Source organism: Paramisgurnus dabryanus, chromosome 19 (genome assembly GCF_030506205.2).
Source record: "Paramisgurnus dabryanus chromosome 19, PD_genome_1.1, whole genome shotgun sequence".
Classification (NCBI taxonomy): Eukaryota; Metazoa; Chordata; class Actinopteri; order Cypriniformes; family Cobitidae; genus Paramisgurnus; species Paramisgurnus dabryanus.
Window position 1 is genome coordinate 20732062 of NC_133355.1, and position 21149 is coordinate 20753210.

The window sequence follows — 21149 nt, forward strand, 5'->3', positions numbered from 1 at the left end:
CGATTTTACTTGTGAAAGTAGTCCGGCTATGCGTTATTATTTTGGAGCCGTTATTATTTGAAAAGAACGAACCTGCAAATGTCTCAACTGACCAATCAGAATCAAGCATTCCAGAGAGCCGTGTAATAAATATACATAATTATTATACACAGTTCACACACATATATGATGTAATAAAAAACTTTTATTCTGCTATAGATTAATCGTGATTAATTGTTATGCATTCCTAGTCCCAATACCTTTTGAGTATGACCAACATTCCTATCAGACAAACTTAATTTCCATCTCCTGGCCCAAAAGAAAATGTTGGGTTGATACATTTTTATACCAAATGAATACAGATCTGTACCTAAATGGTACATACTGTATTAGGACCTTTTTAAAGGGTACTACCCCAGTGAGAGCTGTAAAACCTCTTAAATATGGACCTGACTGTGTGGATCCCCTGGCATACAGTAAATTTTGTGCCAATACTGCACAATATACTACAAATTTTTATGCAGGGACATTATACATTAACTCTTTCCCAGCCATTGACGAGATATCTCCTCAATTAAGAGAAAACATTTGCATAAAAAAACTTGTTCCTGATGAGGTTTAATGTTAATCTGTAATACCGCAATTATACACTACGTGGCGCAGTTACCCAATTTATAAAAAAAACGAAAGCAAAAAAATGATTTACTCATTTTAAACTTTGTGTATGTTTTGATAAACATTCTGAATCTGATCTCTAACTAAATTCCATCACAAAAATGCAATTATTTTAGCTTTTTGCTAATAATTATTTTTTTTTAAAGAAAAATACCCATATTTAAGAGATTATAATATATATAGATGGTTTCAGCAGTAACAACGTAAACAAGCGGCTGTCGCGGTCCGCACGTAACTTCCGGTAAACTCCGCTAAGAATAAATAACAACAAAGTACTTTAAACATAGTTTATTTATATAACAAGCAAAAAACCAACACATAGATTACATAGGAAACCAAAACATTTGTTATTTTCGACGAGGCATTTGTTCAAGAGATCAGTTTAGTAACTAGTCAGACCATTAAAAAAACGAAACCGGAAGCAAGGTTCGGATCCAGACGTGTATCGGGTGCGTCCGGTGAAACGGTCTATAGGATGACATTTTTTTCCAGTTTTGTTTGTTTGTTTATTGTTTGTTTGAAAGCAGATGGTCTGTTCTTTCATTTGATATATTTGTATGTTTATATTTTTTTTTGCAGAAAATTTACCTGGAAGGCATTTTGTGAAATCACAAAAAATGCTGCCGGGCAACTTTAAAAAAAAACAGACTGGCGGGGAATGAGTTAATTTATGGACATTAACCAAAAAACACAAAGCAAATGCAGTGCAAAAATGTAAATATGGGTTAAACACCTTTACACAACCAATACTGAATTGCCCTAAAACATTGTGCCCTGTTTTTACAGTATTTTTTAGTGTAAATTTAAAATCGCACTGCAAGAGACCAAAGCCCTTTATATTAATTACATGAACCAAATGCCAGTTATATAAAGTGTACTAACCACACCTCCGCCCATTGATTTAAGACTAGAGTCTTTATGAGTTATTTGCTCCTGTTAAATATTAATTGCATTCATCAATAAAGAAAAAATGTCTACTGTGTTCGAAAATAATTACCATTGATTGGTCAAACAGCGCTAGTTAACTTGCAATACAAATCTGACAACTTCTGATGGGAAAAGTGCATGCTTATGCAAACGTTATGCCAACTCTTTATGGCAGACAGGTATAATAAATTACCCGGAGGATATTCCCATGGCAGAGATGGTGTTATTTAACAGGGTCAAAGGATCATTGACTACTGGGGGAAGTGAGACAGTGGCGTGTGTGTGTGTTTGATGAACAGTGACACAGTGCAGGATCCCTCCTCGATCTGATCAAACATTCATGTGGGCTCTGAGTATTCCTCATGTCTATTTTCAGGGTCCACTGATTTCATTGCTCACTGGAAATCGCATATTACATAACAGAGACGCCATCCTCCCCTTTACTTCCCCTCAGCTTTTGACAACCCAATGATTTACAATAACTGTGACAATATACAAATACATTCACTTCCTTATCTGCATGTTTCCATATTTCTTTTAGATGTTCAATATAGTGGCCTGTTTCCAAATACTTTATGTATAAACATTAAGCTTATTATTGTGAAATATTTTTGAAAAGTTTTTTTTTTTGTTATTTTTAAATAATGCCACATAAATACCAATCGGGTTGATAACCTCTTTATGCAAGTGTGAACTTACTGTTCTGGTGAGTTGATGTCTTCTAATGGACCTCTGCTTATCCTAGATGGATCCATAGATCCCCACTGAGCCTGAGGTTTTTGCTCTAAATGGTTCTTCAGAGATTTCTCTCCATCTGAAAAAAAGATTGAACACTCTGATGACATCTAAACTAACTATAATTGATTTAACTTCTCAAACTCAGAGATCGCACCTTTTATGACATTTCAGATGGGTATGTTTTTTATTTGTATTGCACATTTAAAAGCAACTTATGTTGGCCAAAGTGCCTTCCAATAAAACAACATACAGTACTAAAACAGCAAAAAACATAAAAGCAACATGACATAAACAAATGCCCGGGCAAGTGCGTGCCCTCTTAAAAGTGTTTTAAAATGACCTAGTGATATACAACCTCTTATTTTCCAGTGGCAGGGTGCTGCAATCGAAAAGGCACCATCTTCTTTCAGACTTTAAGTGGGATTTAGATACCTTAAAAGCCCCCTCAACCCAGAAAATGCACTTTTAAATGCCAGTGTGTGTGCAGAAACATCCTGTAATTATACAAATCCATCTATTTTTCTTTGTGTAATCTCCTTTAAACCGCAAACAGAACAAAACAGGCTATTGGGGATTCCCTATCAATGTGATGTCACATTGATTACGCCCCACCCATAACCACTCACAGGCTCCGCCTTATGAGCGTGTTGTTCAACTTTCTGCCAGAGACACATGATTTGATGTAATCCTAAGTACATGTGTAAGCGCTCTACCTCATACTTTGCATACGGGGAGGGGAACAGAAGCTTTCTTTGCATTTAAAGAGACACACACAAAAACAGCAAACAGTTTTATATTGCACCCACAAATGGCCATGTTCAACATCGTATAATGAAAAATCTGTGATGTATTTTGAGACAGATTCTGGGGATACCAGAGACCTAGATTTGGGGCCCTTTAATACCTTTTTTTTTTTTAGATGACGTCAGTGGGTGTGTCGGACAATAAAACTGGATTATGTCCGAAATATGCAGGTGCTAGACCATGCAAGGCTTTAAAAACAAAGTTAACCTACATTTTACTGGCGAAAATAGCGAAGCTACGCTGGGGAAACACTGACGTGTTCCTTACCAGTCTCCAGTCTGGTTGATGTGCTTTGTAATACTTGAAGATGATTCATAATGAGTTATAATAATGCAATCATAATACAAGCATTTATAACACGCTTCAAATCATCAAAGTACAGATTTTTGTGATTTTTTAAAATGAAAATATCCTGCCTTTACCACAGAGGTCACTTGCTTTTCACTTTAAGCTCTGAATCAAAGATGCAAGTAATGACCTATTTGGAGGTGTGTCATGCAGCTAAACTGTTCTGTTTCTCTCTGCGACAATAACACAAAGAGTGTCATTTATTTTAATGAGTCACTTTCTTAAACATGAGGAACGCGAGGTGTTATGTCTGTTTCTTTTACCTTTGCCATCCGTGAAGTTGCGTATGCTCAAGATATTGCTGACTTCTTGATAGTGGTTTTGTTTAATGTATGGAGTTTTTTCTGGAGTGTCCTGCAGTTGCATTGTAACCTCTTCTAGTTCCTTATCCAACTGAAAGACAAAAAAACTTAGTTTAGCAAATAGAAATTTAGGAGTTGTAAATTTAATCCCAATACTTGGTTGTTTTCCACCCAAATGCTGGGTTGTATTAGCCATAGACAGTAAAAAAATGGACACAGCGACCCCATTGGATTCAACGGAGACAAGTGAAGTCAATTAGAAGCACGCACTTTCTGGGGGGCGAGCGTACTGCGCAGACTCAAACTGAGCTTGATGACGTAGATGTCACGTGAGCAACCTGTTTGACAAGTGTAAGTCTTCTAATAGCTGTGCCCAGAGAAATCTGAATCACCCATCGAATCTTGCAGGGACGGCGAGCAGGAGCAAATTTTGGTAAGTATTCTGATTAATAATCTCCCTTGACTTTATGCCTCCATGTCCACCCGATTGCCTCATAGTCAGTAAAAGATTGCCTACGAGCTTCTCCTCCTGTCCATACGGTAATTTCTCTACTGTGTGACAGAGAGTCGCAGGTTATGACGCAATCGTTTGCCTATTTTTGCAAAAACTGCTTCTACTTGGCCATAACGTAAGATACATGGTAATGGAGCCTTTTATACATTTTCGTGTTTCTTTAGAAATAATTAATGGAAAAATGTAGTTTTTAAACGCCTCAGATGTAAAGTTATTCACTAACAGCAGGTGGGGGTCCGCTAATCAATGGCGGATCCCGAGGAAGCTTCAATAAAATATGAAACCTTGCCCCCCTGGTATAAGCCGGTGACTTCGAGGGCGCTCGATGCAAAGTTCGTCACAACATGTATGTAGCCCGTCATGTGTGTGGTTCCTTTTTTCAAAATATGTGTTCTGCGTGTCGAGAGATCCTGTGCGCATCAAGTGTCTTGTCAAAATAAGTGCCTGCTGCAGATGCGTCTAAAGGGTTTATGATAAAAGAGACGCTCACGTTTGCCAGATACTCGCATAATCTCATGCGTAACAGAGTTTACTGTTAAAAGGGTGTCTCCTACGTGTAATTTGTGAATGTGAGCATAAACGGTTTTGACGCGTGTGCAGCAGGCCCTTATTTTGACAAACACGTGATGCACATGGTTCACATGACGCAACAAACACATATTTTGATGTGTGTTACAGGACACTCCGAACACTTGTTTTGAATAAGCGCCCCTCGGATGAGCAGTCACGAGCTGCCACTGTTGTTGGTTCAAATATAAAAATTTTCTGGGTTAATTTAACCCATTGACAACATTTGAAAATAACCCAAACATTTTTTAAGTGTGAGGGTCAAAATAAAGTAGAAAATGGTCATTACATTGTAATTATATTTTTGTAAAAATCATGAAAAAACATATCTAACCGACTTCATTAATGGACAATAGAAGAAAAAAAATACAATTTAAATTAAATGACCCCTTTAATTAAAACATAACACAGATATGGTGCTATATTTTATACGGTGGTGGTGACTTTTGCTAGGTACCCATCTGCTTTTAAAAATAATTAATTGCCCTTCTTTGTTACAGTAAAGAAATATATTTTTCCTTATAGATGGTTTCAGCAGTAACAACATAAACAAGCGGCTTTCATGTTTGACACGTAACTTCCGGTAAACTCCGCTAAGAATAAATAATAACAAAGTACTTTAAACATTTATTTATCTATTTAAACAGTTTATTTATATAACAAGCAAAATAAATTTTATTTAGATTACCTAGGAAACCAATACTTTTTTTATGTCCGATGAGGTATTTTTTAACACTTTCACCGCCATTGACGAGATATCTCGTCAATTAAGAGAAAACGCTTCCCCGCAAATGACAAGATTTTCTGTCTTTCCGCAATACCGCTATTATCCACCAGGTGGCACCCTTGCGCAACTTTTTAAACCCGGAAGTATTGCCCTATGGCAAGCGGCTGCATGTCCGTGTCTGTTTTAAAGATCGCTCTGAATGGGATCTCTATGAAAAGTCCGTCACAAAAATTGAATTATCTCTGCTTTTTGCTCAAAATGTGGTGTTTTTGCAGAAGCCTACCCATATTCAAAAGCTGATTACAAAAGAACCACTGAAGGTAGGATGAAACAGCTTTTTTTGTTTGAAAGCAGAGGGTCTGTTCTTTCATTTGGTATATTGTATGTTTATATATTTAAAGAAGAACATTTTCTGGAAGGCATTAAACTTTGGTGAAAATCATGAAAAACGCTGGCGCTGGCTGGCAACTTTTTTTAAAAACGCTGGCGGTGAAAGAGTTAAGAGATCAGTTTAGCAACTAGTCATGTAAAGATGTAAAGTTCGACCAGACGCGTATCGCGTCACCGCACTTGCGTCCAATGAAGCCGTCTATATTTCAAGACTCTTTCCTCACCTCTGTGATTCTCATTCGGAGACGGTGATTATCTGTCTGTAATCCATCCAGACGAGACGTGTTGGCCTGGTTAACACTAGTTACTGAAGTTGAAGTCTTAGAATCTTCTTTCTTCTGGTTCTGAGTAAACTTTAACCTCCGGTTTTGGGTAGCAGCATCCGGGTTTGTTCGCATCGTGACAAACTATCAAAACAGAGAGAGAGACATACATACTTATCACCGATTCTCTTAGAGAGAAAATCTAATCTTTGTAGCCCTTCAAATTTTGGTGCGTTTATCTCCAGAGAGCTTTGAGGGTTGCAAAGTAAGCAATGTTCTCAATTATTCAGATGAACTTGCTGGAGAATTGCACAAAACAAATGCCAGAACAGGCCTTTTGCTGACCTCAACAGTTCTTTCCCCTATAGGGTTGAATTGGGCTGTACGTTGCAGTACTCACTTTTGGCACAAACACCAGACATAGCGTGATGGTGCTGCAGAAAATAATGACCAGTGCCACGATGCAGAATTGCACGTTAGGCTGATCCCGGGTCAGGAAGGACACGGCTGCCCCGATGATACACATGATGCCCACGTTGTAAACACTCATGCCGATGTACTTGCTGTCATTCAGGGCTGGAATGCTCACGTTTCTGGTCTCCCACGCCAAGAAGCATCCAAACAACTAGAAAATGAGTACAGAAGATTATTTTATATCATCTCTTGAGTAGTTTTATATAAAACTCATTTTTAAATGTTTTCGAAAAGTGTGTGTTGTGTTATTTTTGACATGATGTCATAAGAATTCGTACATGTTTTATGAGTTGGCTAATTTGATGTGAAAACACAACTATTCAAAGAATTAAGCATTGTAAATTACATAGCACTGTGCCAGATCCATCAAAATAACCTTTTCTTTACCTTTTGGCTGTGCAAAGTTATTTAACATATGCCACTTAAATTGAAAGGAGATCAATGATAAGATAAGCTTATTTGTCAGAGGTGATTTCCTCTTAAAAAAACTCTTATTCACACCAATGAATCATAAAGCCAATGGGAATGAACTGCTGCTGACTTATTTTGCACCCTAATGCTTCTAAAGAAAGCTTACAACACCTGCTCAACTTTCCCAGGATGTCTGCAGTAATCAAAACATCTTTGTGAAAAACCGAGGGTGAATACAGTACAGTATGACTCAGCTATCTCAATGACGCACATTAAGAGATTTGATTTTGTACCCATTCTGTTCAAACCTTTTTAATCCAATATGAACACATGTAGAGCACATCATGTGTACACTCATTAGTAGTTGTGTTCACATCAAACTGGTTTACTGACATCAAAATGCAAATGTTGGTCCTGAAAATCTAAGCTGAACTGTGTGTGAACACAGTGGGCACTCTGAAAGAGAAGTGAAACCGGATTCTGCTGCTGTGTGAAATGTGATTTAGTGTGACTCTATATACAGGTGCAATGCCATATATCACTGCATTTATATAAGAAGAGTGGTAAAGCTGTCTGGGTGGGATTGTAGATGGGGGGTATATTGAGAAAAGGAAAGATACTGATGAACTTTGACTCCGAATGTCTACAGTAAAGCAGAAAAACACAGATGTTATGACCTGTCAATCAACCCAGCAACCTGCCACTATTAGAACAGAGAAGACAAATAATTTTTACATAGCACAAAGTGAATCACAGGGAAGTTTTATTCTAGGATGTTGTCACCACTGACTCACAGATAACATGCAATGCTGTGGGCAATTACCCGACGGGGGGCATTTTGCTTCCTGGGGCATCTTACCAGTATTCCTCTGTGAGGTTAATTGGACAAGGCAACCCTGCTCATATTGCAGTATATCATTTCCTATAGGGTTAATCTCAGTCAGTTAGTTTGCTAGATAATTAACTAGATTTATGAACAATTCCTTTAAAGTGCTTACAGGATAGTAGAAGAACATAAGCTTAGGTTTCAGGCTTTAGGTCAGTTTAACACGTCACCAGTACAAAAACACATGTTAAAGCATACGCCACAAGAGGCTTTGTGTTACAGTGGTTTAACCACAAGGCTTAAACCAAAAGCTTCTTAGCCATGATCAAATAACCGTTGGAATAAATGATTCTTCCACAAATTATGGTTTACTAGCTGTTTGTACAACATTGCAAACTGGTGAATTAATATTGAATTTGTGATCACAGGTGTGTTGTACAACAGCTTTACAATTTAGAGTCTAAACCAGGGGTCTTCAAACTTTTTGAGAGGCGGATTTCAACCTGACTATGAATCTTGCACAAAGCACCATCACGGCGCGCGTTTCATTAATTTATAATTGCGAGCGATACTTTTGTCACTGTTTAAAATGCAGACGCGGTGTGGTGTCATTTGCCTGTTGAATTAGCGCTTTAAATCTGAACCACATGAAACAGCCGTCCAAGTTCAGAAATATAGATGAGACAACATGTCGCACTGATTCTAAAATGACATTCTGAAAGAAAGACACGTATAAGATTCACCTGTTTTATGATGACTTTTCTGTCGCTACTGCTGCTTCCTGTGGACATTTATAATCTTTAGATATTTTATTTTGGTCCGCTGGCTAAACTGAACGCGCGCCTTCAAACCTATGCGGCCACGCACGTGCACAACTTAAAGGGGACATGTAACGTTTTGAACATATATTTTACGTTTTAAGCAAAAAATAGCTTGTTGTTGAACATCATTTGGCGGACCCCCTGCAGTTCCGTCACGGACCCCCTGGGGGCCGCGGACCCCTGGTTGAAGACCCATGGTCTAAACTATAGCTTAATATATGCACAAAAGATGACCAATCACAAATCATCAATGGTTTTTGCAAGTTTCAGCACGGCGCATTTATCATTTTCACGTCCAGGATCACGTTGTTTAAATAGCAAATGCATTTGCACCCATTTGTGTGCCCAACTTAAATAGACTACGCCATTGACCAATTAAAACCGGTCTAAACCGGTCTGGCGCAATATTGTTTTTGTTATTTAATAAGCGCGTAATATGCGCCTATAAACAAAACGTTAGAAGGTGTAAAGAGCAGCTTCATCTGTAGCCTGGTAAGTAATAAAATGTTTTGCTTTAAACAAATGCAAATACGTTAAAAAACGTATTTATTGTATAAGATCACTTTGTACCTGTGGATATGGTGAGATGAGAACTTTTTTAAGTAATGTCTTTTAAAACACGCACAGTGCTATCCGAGTGTTGAAACATTTCGGCTCTCCACACTTTTGTTAATTCTTTATCTCCTGTTTGTTACAAATAAAGTGTTTTTAGAGTAAAACCTTTTCTTGCATATTTGTAAATTATTGTAAATTATACAAATCTTGTTGAGATTACACTGATCATGTTCATGGTTCATGTCAGTGGCGGCCGGTGACTTCTTTTTTTGAGGGCGCACGATGCTAAGTTTGTCACAACATGTATGTAGCCCGTCATGTGTGTGGTTCATAATTTCAAAATATGTGTTCTGTGCTTTAAGAGATCCTGTTTGCATCACATGTCTTGCCAGAATAAGTGCCTGCTGCAGATGCGTCTAAAGGGTTTATGATAAAAGAGACGCTCGCGTTTGCCACATACTCTCATGCGTAATCAGAGTTTACTGTTAAGGGAGTGTCTTGCGTGTATTTTTTAAACGTGAGCGTCTCTTTTATCATAAACGGTTTTGACACAGGCACTTATTTTGACAAAACACGTGATGCACACAGGATCTCTCGACACGCAGGACACATATTTTGGAAAAGGGCACCACACACATGATACCCCGAACACTTATTTTGAATTAGCGGATCCTCGGATGAGGAGTCACGAGCCGCCACTGGTTCATGTTCATCTATCTATATAGCAATTAAAAGCCTGCTATTTTTACTTCCATGACTAAAAGAAATGACTTTTAAAGAGAACCAAAGGTTTGAATACAAAACATTACAATTTCAATACAACTAAAAACATTTTAAACTTAAACTGGTGTTCTTCCTCCGCTAAGTTTTTCAATTTACAAATTCTGCCATCTAAACAGGGAATATGCATGGCGCGAACACAATTGGCTATTAAAGGGGATTGGAGATGAGACTCTTGTTGGTTTGTTGCAAGTTGCACCCAAAACACACCCATTACTCATTACAAGAATAGGAACAACCCTTTTAGACTATGCGCCAGGCGCACAAACAATTTTTCCTGTTGTCAAATAAGCAAAATTGGATTCAGACATGCCCGTTTAAACTTTGCGCCGGGCGCTAGACCATGCGCTTAAATCATAAAAAAGGGGCCTGTATTAAATGCTTATATATTCGTAATCTTATAATTTTGCTTATATATTCGTAATCTTATAATTTTTATACTTAAAGGTGACATAGAATGATTGAACGGGGTATTTATCCTTGTTCTGTGAAGTGACATTTAGACAAAAAAAATTTGTTTGGGTCTGTAATGCCTTAGAAGCTTGCTAAAAACCTCTCTCAGATAGCTCTATTAGGGTGGGGGATTTTAAACAAGTGGTTTTGCACCTATTTGGCTCCCCCTACTGGCTTAACTTGCAATCTCATTACTGATTGGCTGACTTTGCTGCCACTCAAAAAATGTAGCCAATTATTTTAAAGTGGAGGGGGCAGTGAGATGCCTGTGATGTCATAAGCATCAGTTTTTCAGATTGGGCCGTTTTCTGGCTGACATTTCTAAAAGAGGAATTTCTATGAGACTGAGATGTTTAGCATGTCTAGCACTTTTTGTATGTTTGTGAATGCGGGTAGAGTACCATTATTCAACAAAGACAAGGTAAACATGGTTTTTCATTCTCTGTCCCCTTTAAAGCCAAAAAACTCACATTTTTATTCCATGGTTACTTTAAATATGTAAAATAGTGAAATGTTTGCTCCATGAGCACAACTCAAACTGATATTATCTACAAAACAAATTTAAAATATGTTATACAGTTTAAATTGAATTAACTGTAAAACAATAGTATAAAAAGTAAGAGTAATAAAGTGCTGTCTGAAAAACAGTGTCAAATTTATTTATAACTTCATCATATACCATAAAAGGCACAAAAACAAATTTTCTGAATGTATTTTCCTAACAGCAAGACATATCAAAAATAATCCCCAAAATGTAAAAGGCCACAGTGGAACATTGAGACGCAGTTGTCTGCGGGAGCAGATGGCGATCATGTTGACGCTCTCTAGAACGTTCTCACTCACCATAAGGAGGCCTTTGTAGGCATAGACAATCCCCAGCCAAATGGTCATGTGCGTGTTCTCGCAGTGTTCCAGGAAGGGCCGGATAGCGATGTCTCGTCCCTGAGGATCCGCCTGTGGAGACGCAGTGAGAATGGCAATGAGTGGAAATAATTCTGACAAAAAAACCTTTGTCACTAACAACAATAGCACGATACTGTGAAGTCTCGCTGGTTCTGCCTTCACTTTTACACCTGTTATTGTGAAAGAAGACTATCTATTCACTTGTTTTTTTATTTATTTACTGAATGAAATGTCAATGCCTAGAAAGGATTAAAAGAGAAGTGTTAAAGTTTTAGGTAAGCTCAGGTTTTAGGCTTTGGTTCTGTGTAAAAGTAAAGCTGTAGTTTGCTATTGCCATGACCATCAACATTGTACAGTTTAAAATTCACTATAAATAAATAAATATATTCAAGGAGAAAAAAACAAACTCTATTTAATATGCAACTATTACAAGGACATATAAATATACATGGTAAACAGTGTATCAGTGTACATAAAATGTAAAAACTTTAAACTACTTTCTTTTAAAGGATAAAACCTTTGTTTTATGTTTAGCTGATGAAATGTAATACATTTTGGTGTTTAAAGCATAAAGGAAAACTATTTTACTACTAAACTATTTTTTTCAATATTTTACTATGTTCTTACCTCAACTTAGACTAATGAATACATACCTATCTTTATTCAGTGCGTACACTTAATCTTTATAAAGCGTGTTGTGAATGTGTTAGCATTTAGCCTAGCCCCATTTATTCCTTAGGATCCAAACAGGGATTAATTTAGAAGCCACCAAACACTTCCATGTTTTCCCTATTTATAAAGACTGTTACATGAGTAGTTACACGATTAAGTATGGTGGCACAAAAAAATGTGGCGATTTTTTAAAAAGAAAACATGAGAACTATATTGTATGGAGGAAGAGCACTTAGTTTGCAGCACTTCGACCTCGGCGCGCAGTCACTTCATCAGTCCTGAATACTCCCACTCTCGCTCAAACTTCCGTTAATATTACAATATTAAAACATGGAAGTGATTTGTGGCTTCTAAATTCATCCCTGTTTGGATCATAAGGAATGAATGGAGCTAGGCTAAATGCTAACACATTCACGACACGCTGTACAAAGATTAAGTGCACGCATTGAATAAAGATAGGTATGTATTCATTCGTCTAAGTTGAGGTAAGAACATATTAAATATTGAAAAATGGTGGTGTTTTCCTTTAAAGATTACAACGCTAAACAGAATGACAGAAGAATATCAAGTGAGTACTGTAAGTTAAAGTGATCATATTATTGTCTTTCAATAATGAACATTGGCTCATTTAAATGGATAAAAGTATCCATAAGTATCTCATGTAGTTTCCCATAGAAGTAAACTGTAAATTTATTTTTCATTTCATGTAAAAGAATGAAATTTTCAATTGCGAGACATCAAGGCATGTGCTGCATCACAGCCTCAGCTTTAGGAAGATGAACTGTATGGTGTTGCCAGGCAACAGCCGGCTTCCAGTGTGTGCTGGCTGCTCCATTATTTCTCACTGCATTAGGTGTCTAATGTAATTGTTCAACGGAAGCTGGATAGGATGTGTGTCTATAGAGAAATAGCAAGACACAGTCAGCTGACTGGAGAATAATATTATATCACACTTTATAGACCAGAATAGACCATATGGCAACTGAGAACTACTGTACAAGCAGACAATTGTTAGGACTGTATTAGTAAACAGGTTTCAAGTTTGCATGACATATAGGGAAACGTGGGCGTTTGGGGATATACAGTTGACCTGTGACCCCATAACTGTGTTTCAGGGTGCCTGATACTCTTCATTCACATGTTATTATTTAAATTGAATATGTAGAGCAACGTCACAAAAAAGAGAAACATGCCATAGAGAAATCTATTATCCAGCCACTTTGACTCTGAACCAAACTCTTGTTAAAGAATACAAATGATTTTTATTTGAATGGGCCCTATATCTCCCTGACATTGCATCTCTTATCTGTTGTAATCCTTTAACATTACATCCTGTGATCTTTTGGTGTCTACATGCCACCACTTAAAAAGCACTAAAGAGTGGCAGATTTTGTTCAGTGAAACTGAGAGTTGTTTAACAAGAAGTTCAGTCAATTATTTAGCTTTCTAATCTCAAGGTCAACGATGCTTCACTGAACCAATTCAACCACAGCAAAACCACAACACACACCAAAGAACAATGATAAGCAACTGTACTGTACTTGCTGGCTGTTGGGTACGGTTGCTCTGCAGCCCCTCCTAGCGTGGTCCTCCCTGCTCCGATTTGAGGTTTCGGAGGGACTTGCAGCAGTGAGTCGGGTCTCTATAGATATGTGTCCCTCTGGTACATGCTTAGTTTTGGAGTCCACTGCTCTAAACTCCACTTCAAACACAGTAACTTCAAAGCGGCCCTGCGGCTGAGCCTGGATGCTGCCATAACTGATTCATTACGGGCTAAACGCATCATTAGACCAGGAATCTAACCCTGAACATCGCATGCATTTAAATATGCAAATGAGAATGCGCAGCGCCGAGTTTCAGATTGCCATTGTTATTGCATCCCAAAATGGTTTTGTTGACATCATTCTTTAATCTAATGCTCCGGAATATCTCGGTTTTAATCACAAGTCCCATCTGCTCGCTCCGCAAGTCTCTGATGTTGCCGTCACATGACTGTTACCCACAAACCCTTCGCCCTACACAAACAAGCTCGCTTATGTAGCTAATTTGTGAATAACAACCTTACGGAATGAGGTTCGTGGACTCGCTGACAAACTTTATTAGTGCGCACGCACGAGCAAACATTTGAATTTGGACACTGCTGGGACTCCACTGAGGTATTCATACAGATGTGCTCTCTCGTCACAAACACACACACACGTGATTGCACACAAATATGAAAGGCCATAATGCTTATAGCTTGTTTTCAGTACTGCGAGACAATAAAGATTGGTGACTTGGCCGTACCATACATCCTTGTTGAATCAAGGACACAGAAAGGTCCCACACAGATAAGCTATCAGTTCTGATAACTCATTAGGGGTGTTGTTTTATTCTCAATGAGGGCAGAATTGCAAACGCTGAGTGATGGTGGAGGGCATCGCTCCATCATGATGCACTTCGCTTCCCCATGAAGCCACACACACTTCTGCTCCACCACAGACCATTAGGGTATGAAAACACTGCAAGGGTATGATAACACAAAGATGTTGCTTAAACTTTAGGTAGTTTGATGTTCAAGGTGCTGATTTTTATTAAAACTTAAACATTTCTACTTTTAATTATTTGACAGTATTATATTTTATATAATAATATTATAATAAAACTAAACTTTTTATATATTTTTTGTGTATTATCTAAACAGTGAAATAATCATAAGAAATGCAAAGGTTACTGTGCAAAAATTCTTATTATGAATTGATTTGCAAAAATATTATTTAATTGTATTTATAATAAATCAAATATAAATTAATAAATAAAATAAATAATTTTTATCTTTTAATGTTTTTTATTCTTTTTATAATTATAACAGTTACTGTATAAAAATATATAAATAAAATATTTCAGTATTAAATAAAATTAAACATAATTAAATATTATAGCTTAAGCAAGAAAGAGTCTGTCATTTTTTGTCTAAAAATGTAAAAATGACATTTCCATCATGATATTTTTCACTAGCAAACATAAATAACAATTGTCAACTTTAAATAATTACAAAATTTTTACAAATATAATTATAAAGTATTGTTTGGGAAAAATCTAGATTACCTTTTGGTTTGTCCTATTACCAAACCATGAGTTATAAACAACCCAGTATTTTGTTGGACAGTCTAGACAAATTAAAGGGCACATATTATGCCCATTTTTACAAGATGTAATATAAGTCTTAAGGTGCATTCACATTATAAGCGATTTGTTGCTGTGTGTTGCTAATCTCTTACAACAAATTCTTAAACTTTATCTCAACTTTATCGCGTGACTGGCCAAGGCCCATTCAGTTGTCAACGTCAAGTGTGGCTATGTGTCTGTGAAGTTTCAGCTCAAAATATCCCACAGATCGTTTTTGGTATAACGATAATGTTCAAAAACGCATGCAAAATAGCGCTATTTTCATGTGTGTACCTTTAAATGCAAATAAGCTATTACTCCTCACGCCCATACCAAAAGTAAAGCTTTTGGTTAAAAATAGATCTGAATACAGTCTGAGATAATATATTTAGCCGCATTAGTGCTACATTGTGCAAGCAAACATATTTAAAAGCTTTTGCGTAAAATTGACCAGTCAGTCTGTGGCTGTGGGCGGGGCTTTATCAGAGTGACATCACATTAACAAGAGAATCAAAACAGGATGTCTAATGACACTGCTTTGGTTTAATGGAGATTAAAAAAAGGAAATGGAGGATTTTTTCCATTGTAGAGGTGTTGTGTTCACACACTGCCAACACACATTACGTCTAAACACCTTGTAAAAGTGGATTTTGCATAATATGTGCCCTTTACATAAACTTGTGAGTTATATAGAGAGTGTTTTCTACCAAGAAAATTACAGCCGCAGATCGTGACCGCCCTTTCGGTGAAACGATAAGTTCAACATGGACGGCAGCAAATCCACTTCACCTAATGACTGCGCTGACCCAGTACACTTCACATTAAACACACGGCCAGCAACTTCAAACACTGTCTGATCTAATCCTCACCGTAAAGTCCCACTTGTGCCTCATTCATCTTATCATTCTTGCTATCATCTCTGCCTCATGTTCTCTTGTTCTGGGTTTACCCTGCCTTTATTGACTCCTCTCAGGAGCATATCCCATCCAGGATATTTCCCCTCGTGTTAGCATTAATAAAAAATTAGTCAATGTACTTTCTTCTGATGATGTTATTTTTGTTTAACATACAGAATGTTCCCGGTTATAATAACAAATAAGTCGATTATGATGAGCACAGACAGCTGTCCGAAACTCCTATACTGGTCCCAGTGGAGAGGAGTTGACCAGAATTCAGTTTTCCCAAAGTTGGGTCACACTATACTGAGTCAAGGAGCTATACTTTCAGCATTGAGACAAAACTCTCTTTTTGGCCATCTTGAGCAAACGCACACACATATTGCTGTCGTTGTGAGCTGAGAAAGCAGTAATTGAGTCCTTGGAGGCTCAGTTACTATGAGAGCCCGGTGTTGTGATGTGTACTGGGCTGTCTTATGCATAGATATAGAAAGAGAAGCAGTTCTGCTGAATAGCACGAGACTCTGCAGCATACAGATGTGGCCTTTAAAAACGCGCGTTTTCTCCCGCGGCATTCGCCAAATCGTCTCGCGGAGTCACGCAGAATTCTGCAAGTGTTTTCGGGGGGGCTACTTTCCCTTTTCCCTTAATGTGTTTCGCTTCACAGAAAATCCACCAGGTGGCGCATAAAAAACTACATTTTTATATGCGTTGTCATTGCGGTTGTTTCCAGAAGTTAATAAGGGCATTGCTGAATATTTAATATTTCTATTAAAACAGCAAAGTGACGTCAACCCCTTCTTGCCAGCATAACAGCGCATACATTTATTAAGATGACTGTACGTGCAATGGGCATTTATACTAAGTGCAACAAAGAATTTAGTGTGAGCCTAATACCCTTAACTCTATTTACAATGAATATCTTAATTATTTGTGTTGTCGAATTTTGACACCGTTTCATTGTTTGTTTATAATATTAATAATTATGTCCGTTTTTCTAAAAGTATTACTATTTTAAAGAGATTCATGTGGTATAAAAATACATGTTTTAAAGTTAAAAATGTTGTAAAAATATATTAGTATTATTGTTCTTAATATATTAAGAACAATAATATGACACATGTATATTGCGCTAAAATGCTATACATATGGAAAGAGGAATTCTTCTCAACCACCACCAATAAAGTTAAAAAAATATTCTTTAGAAAAATAGCGTTTAAACCCACGCAGAGCGAACAAGAAAACATGGGCCTATGCTTACATACTGTACAGTGGGCATATGATATCTTTATTTAGTTTTACATATTTAAAACTTTAATAATACCTTTCTTGCGCATATAGGCAGTCAGTGTTATGATTTTTTTTTATCCTTTCAGCCGTTATTCATAACAATAAACAGATTTCCTTATTGAAAGAAAAACGTAGAAAATGTTATTATGGGTATAGTTGATGCAAATAAAGTGTGCAGTATACAAAAAATGCAAACAAATTATTTCTAAAAGTGGCAAGATTTTAAAAAGATAAAGGTGGTATAAAGAAAGACATGAGAAAAGTAGAGGTATGCAAAAGAGCACAGTTTAGTTATTGTTAATTAAAGCGGTTTTATACACCTTTGTTTGAATTGACAAGCATTTTATTCGCCACTTTCAACACATTTTGTGATTCATTTACTGATTTATTACAGAAAATTGTTGTCAGAAGCAAAGCTATTGTACAAAGCATCTTTATATGTATGTTTTAAAGTTAAAAATGTTGTAAAAAATATATTAGTATTCTTTAATTTAAGAATAACAATATGATACATTTATATTGCGCTAAAATGCAATATACATTATTCTGCAAGCAATATAAATTATTCTCAACCACCACCAATAAAGTGTAAACATTATTCTTTAGAAAAAAAACGGCGTTTAAACCCGTGTTGCGTGGAGCGAACAAGAAAACATATGCTTACATGCTTATTCGGCATATGATATCTTTTTTATTTAGTTTTACAGTTTTAAAAGTGGCAAAAAAGTTCTTAAAATCTAATGAATACTGGTTTTGTAAAATGTATATAACTGCAGATGCGTGCGTGGGATCCGGGCAGGTATCATTTTCCTCCAGACCTTGACGCATGGTCGCGGGAAGGCGAGAAATATATTTTTTTTAGGTTAAAATATTTTGCACAATTGATATATTACTTATGAATATTTTAGGAAATTATTTTTGACACACGTAGGTTATTACGTGTATTTTGGATTTTAATTTCATTACTGTGCCTATCCGTGGCCTCATCCGAGCGCACTTTCTCCGCCTTGCATCTTTTGAAGACATTGGTATGCAGCACCATGACCCAGAAAAGACTCACACACCTTTCCCTGATGCATGCCCACACAGAAATACTGAACTCCCTGGATATTTGTCCTCTAGCTCATGAGAGACTTTGGAATCTCTATACAACCGGCGCAATTCGCGAGGCGAGTTTTTTCTGTTCGAGTAAAGAGCGCGTTGATAATATGCGTATTAACGGAATGACAACGCGGGTTTGTTTATTACATGGATGCGCAGCAGCACAAAAACGCTTTTTAATATGAAAAATTAAAGGATTAAAATGTAACAGATTATTATTGAGTCTCTTGGACATAAATGATGACCAATTATGAGACGTTAGAAGGCGCAAAGAGCTGCTTCATCTGTAGCTAAGTAAATAAATGCTTTGCTTTAAACAAATGCATCTACTTTTAAATGTTTTTTTTAAAATGCTACCCAACGGATTTATTGTATATAATGACTCTGCACCTGTAGATATGGTGAGATGAGAAAACATTTTAAGTAATGCTTTTAAAAAAAACATTTCGCTGCCCAAGTGCTGAAATGGCTCTCCACACGTTTGTAAATTCTTTATCTTTTGTTTGTAACAAATAAAGTATTTTTACAGTACAAACCTTATATAAAGCCTATTCTAAAAATGTAATTATACACCATGTTTTTCTTATTAAAAGTATACAATATCAGAACTAAACCCATTATTATTTTTGTTCAAATTATGAATTATTTATATGTTTAAAAAAGACAGTAATAGTACTATTTAGTAAAAAAAGATCTATATAAAAATATACTAGGTATGTTAATGTAAGAATATTTTACATCTGTTAATCGACGTGTGATCTTAACTTAAAAACGAAAGTAAAATATGTTCGTCCGCATGGACATTGAAAACTGTGAAGTTTAATTAATATTATATGTTGTTATAATATTATATGTTGTATGTAAATTGTAACGAAAGTAATTCCCCCTGGGATAAGTATTTTTGCTTCTGATTAATAGCGCATATTCATCTGAGAACTGATGATGTCTGTGTTTCAGACCCTGGCTGTGTGCCCTGAAGTGTATATGACAATAAAGTAGTAAATCTCAATGTATTTATTTTTAAAATGTATTTTAAATAGGCCTATAGGCTCATAGGTTTTTTGGTTAAAAAAATTCACAGCACCCCCTGTTCAAAATGACTTCCAGCGGCCCTGCCTTGACGCTTTGTGTGTTCGACTTTAAATGGTGCGGCGCTGACTGGTCGGCGTATGACATCAGAGTACCGCGAGAGCAAAGGTAAAGTCGGACCATTTGTAACATTTCGACTTGCTCTCGCGGTACTTTGATGTCTTAGTTGCCGAACTGTCTGCGCAGCGCCACATAGAAACGCCCTTTGACTCTTTAAGGCAAAGTACCAGCAACATGAGAAGTGGTGGCACGCAAAAGAAAGTGAAGGTACGCAGTACGCTAAAATATAAAGTGTCTGTACTGCGAGCACTGGTTTAGTTATTTACATCGTGTGTTGCTCTTTCACCATTGTGCACCCGCGCACTCGCTCTGTAGTTTGTAGCTCGCGCTCCGGCTTCGATAAACAATGCCCGTTTCTCAATACCAAGTAGGGGAGAGTGGGGCAAAGTGAGCCAGTGGGTAAGTTGACCCACCCCCTTTATCTAGGCAACCATACAGATTTGTAGCCGTGTGACCACAAATACAGGTAGCAACCATAATTTATATTTGGCTATGTTAAAGAGAAGGACAAATTAAAGAGTTATGATTAAAGTATGATTTAAAAAAAAAAAAAACAGTTTTTATCCTATCAAAGTTAAATGTATACATACCAGGTATAATGGCTGTTATGTCAACCCCACCATGAGGCACTGTAACCATTGAACATGTTTCATAATTCAATTCAATTCAATTCAATTTTATTTATATAGCGCTTTTCACAATTGTTAATTGTTGCAAAGCAGCTTTACATGAGTAGATGTAGAGGAGAACATTGAAAATCAATACATAGTATAAGAAGTAGAATATAGCGGCTAAGGATAAAAAACCGTGTAAGCGAGCATATTAATAATGTAACGTATACAGTAAAGTGCTAAGTTAAGCCAAAGTTGGCTGACTCTCCCTGGGACTAAAAAAACCCCCTAGGAGAAAACCCAATGGGAAAAAATCCTAGAAGGACAAAAAACCCTAGGGAGAGATTAATATTTATATTTATAATATATAGACACGGTAGGGATAGGAAGCGTGTAAGCGGATTAAACTGGTTCAGCCGTTGGTCGCGCATCGGTTGGGCGTCACGTTGAAGGACAGCCAGTTGATTAGTGGTGCGATGACCTTCACAGCAACAGGAACTGGGTCTGTTTGTCTCATTGTCCTCAGAGTCGAGGACGAGACAGGGAGACAAAAACAGAATTCTATTAGCGTAGGGGCCGTTCGCATGTAATGCAAGTGTCATACATTATAGTGGTTTAATTCAGCTCGGTTCCAGACAGGCTAACTATTGCGGCAAGAGTAAATTACCCGTATGAGGTATGTGAGTGCTTTGTTCTAGACAAAATAACTACTGCGGGAAAAGTACATTTACTGGACATTCTATGTGAATGCTTTGTTAAAGAAGAATGTCTTAAGTTTAGATTTAAATTGATCGACTGTGTCTGATACTCGAACATTATTTGGTAA

At 36.9% G+C, this 21149-nt stretch overlaps 1 protein-coding gene across 1 annotated transcript in view; it reads right to left on the reverse strand.

Annotated features, from left to right (window-relative positions):
* gabbr2 (gamma-aminobutyric acid (GABA) B receptor, 2) overlaps positions 1-21149 on the reverse strand; it is a 242767-nt gene that overhangs the window by 6566 nt on the left and 215052 nt on the right. Inside the window, exons 14-18 of the mRNA XM_065292509.2 lie at positions 11398-11508; positions 6635-6859; positions 6196-6378; positions 3735-3864; positions 2281-2395 (exon numbers count right to left, since the gene is read on the reverse strand). Of these exons, the coding sequence (XP_065148581.1) occupies positions 2281-2395; positions 3735-3864; positions 6196-6378; positions 6635-6859; positions 11398-11508 (764 nt within the window). The remainder of the gene's footprint in view (positions 1-2280; positions 2396-3734; positions 3865-6195; positions 6379-6634; positions 6860-11397; positions 11509-21149) is intronic.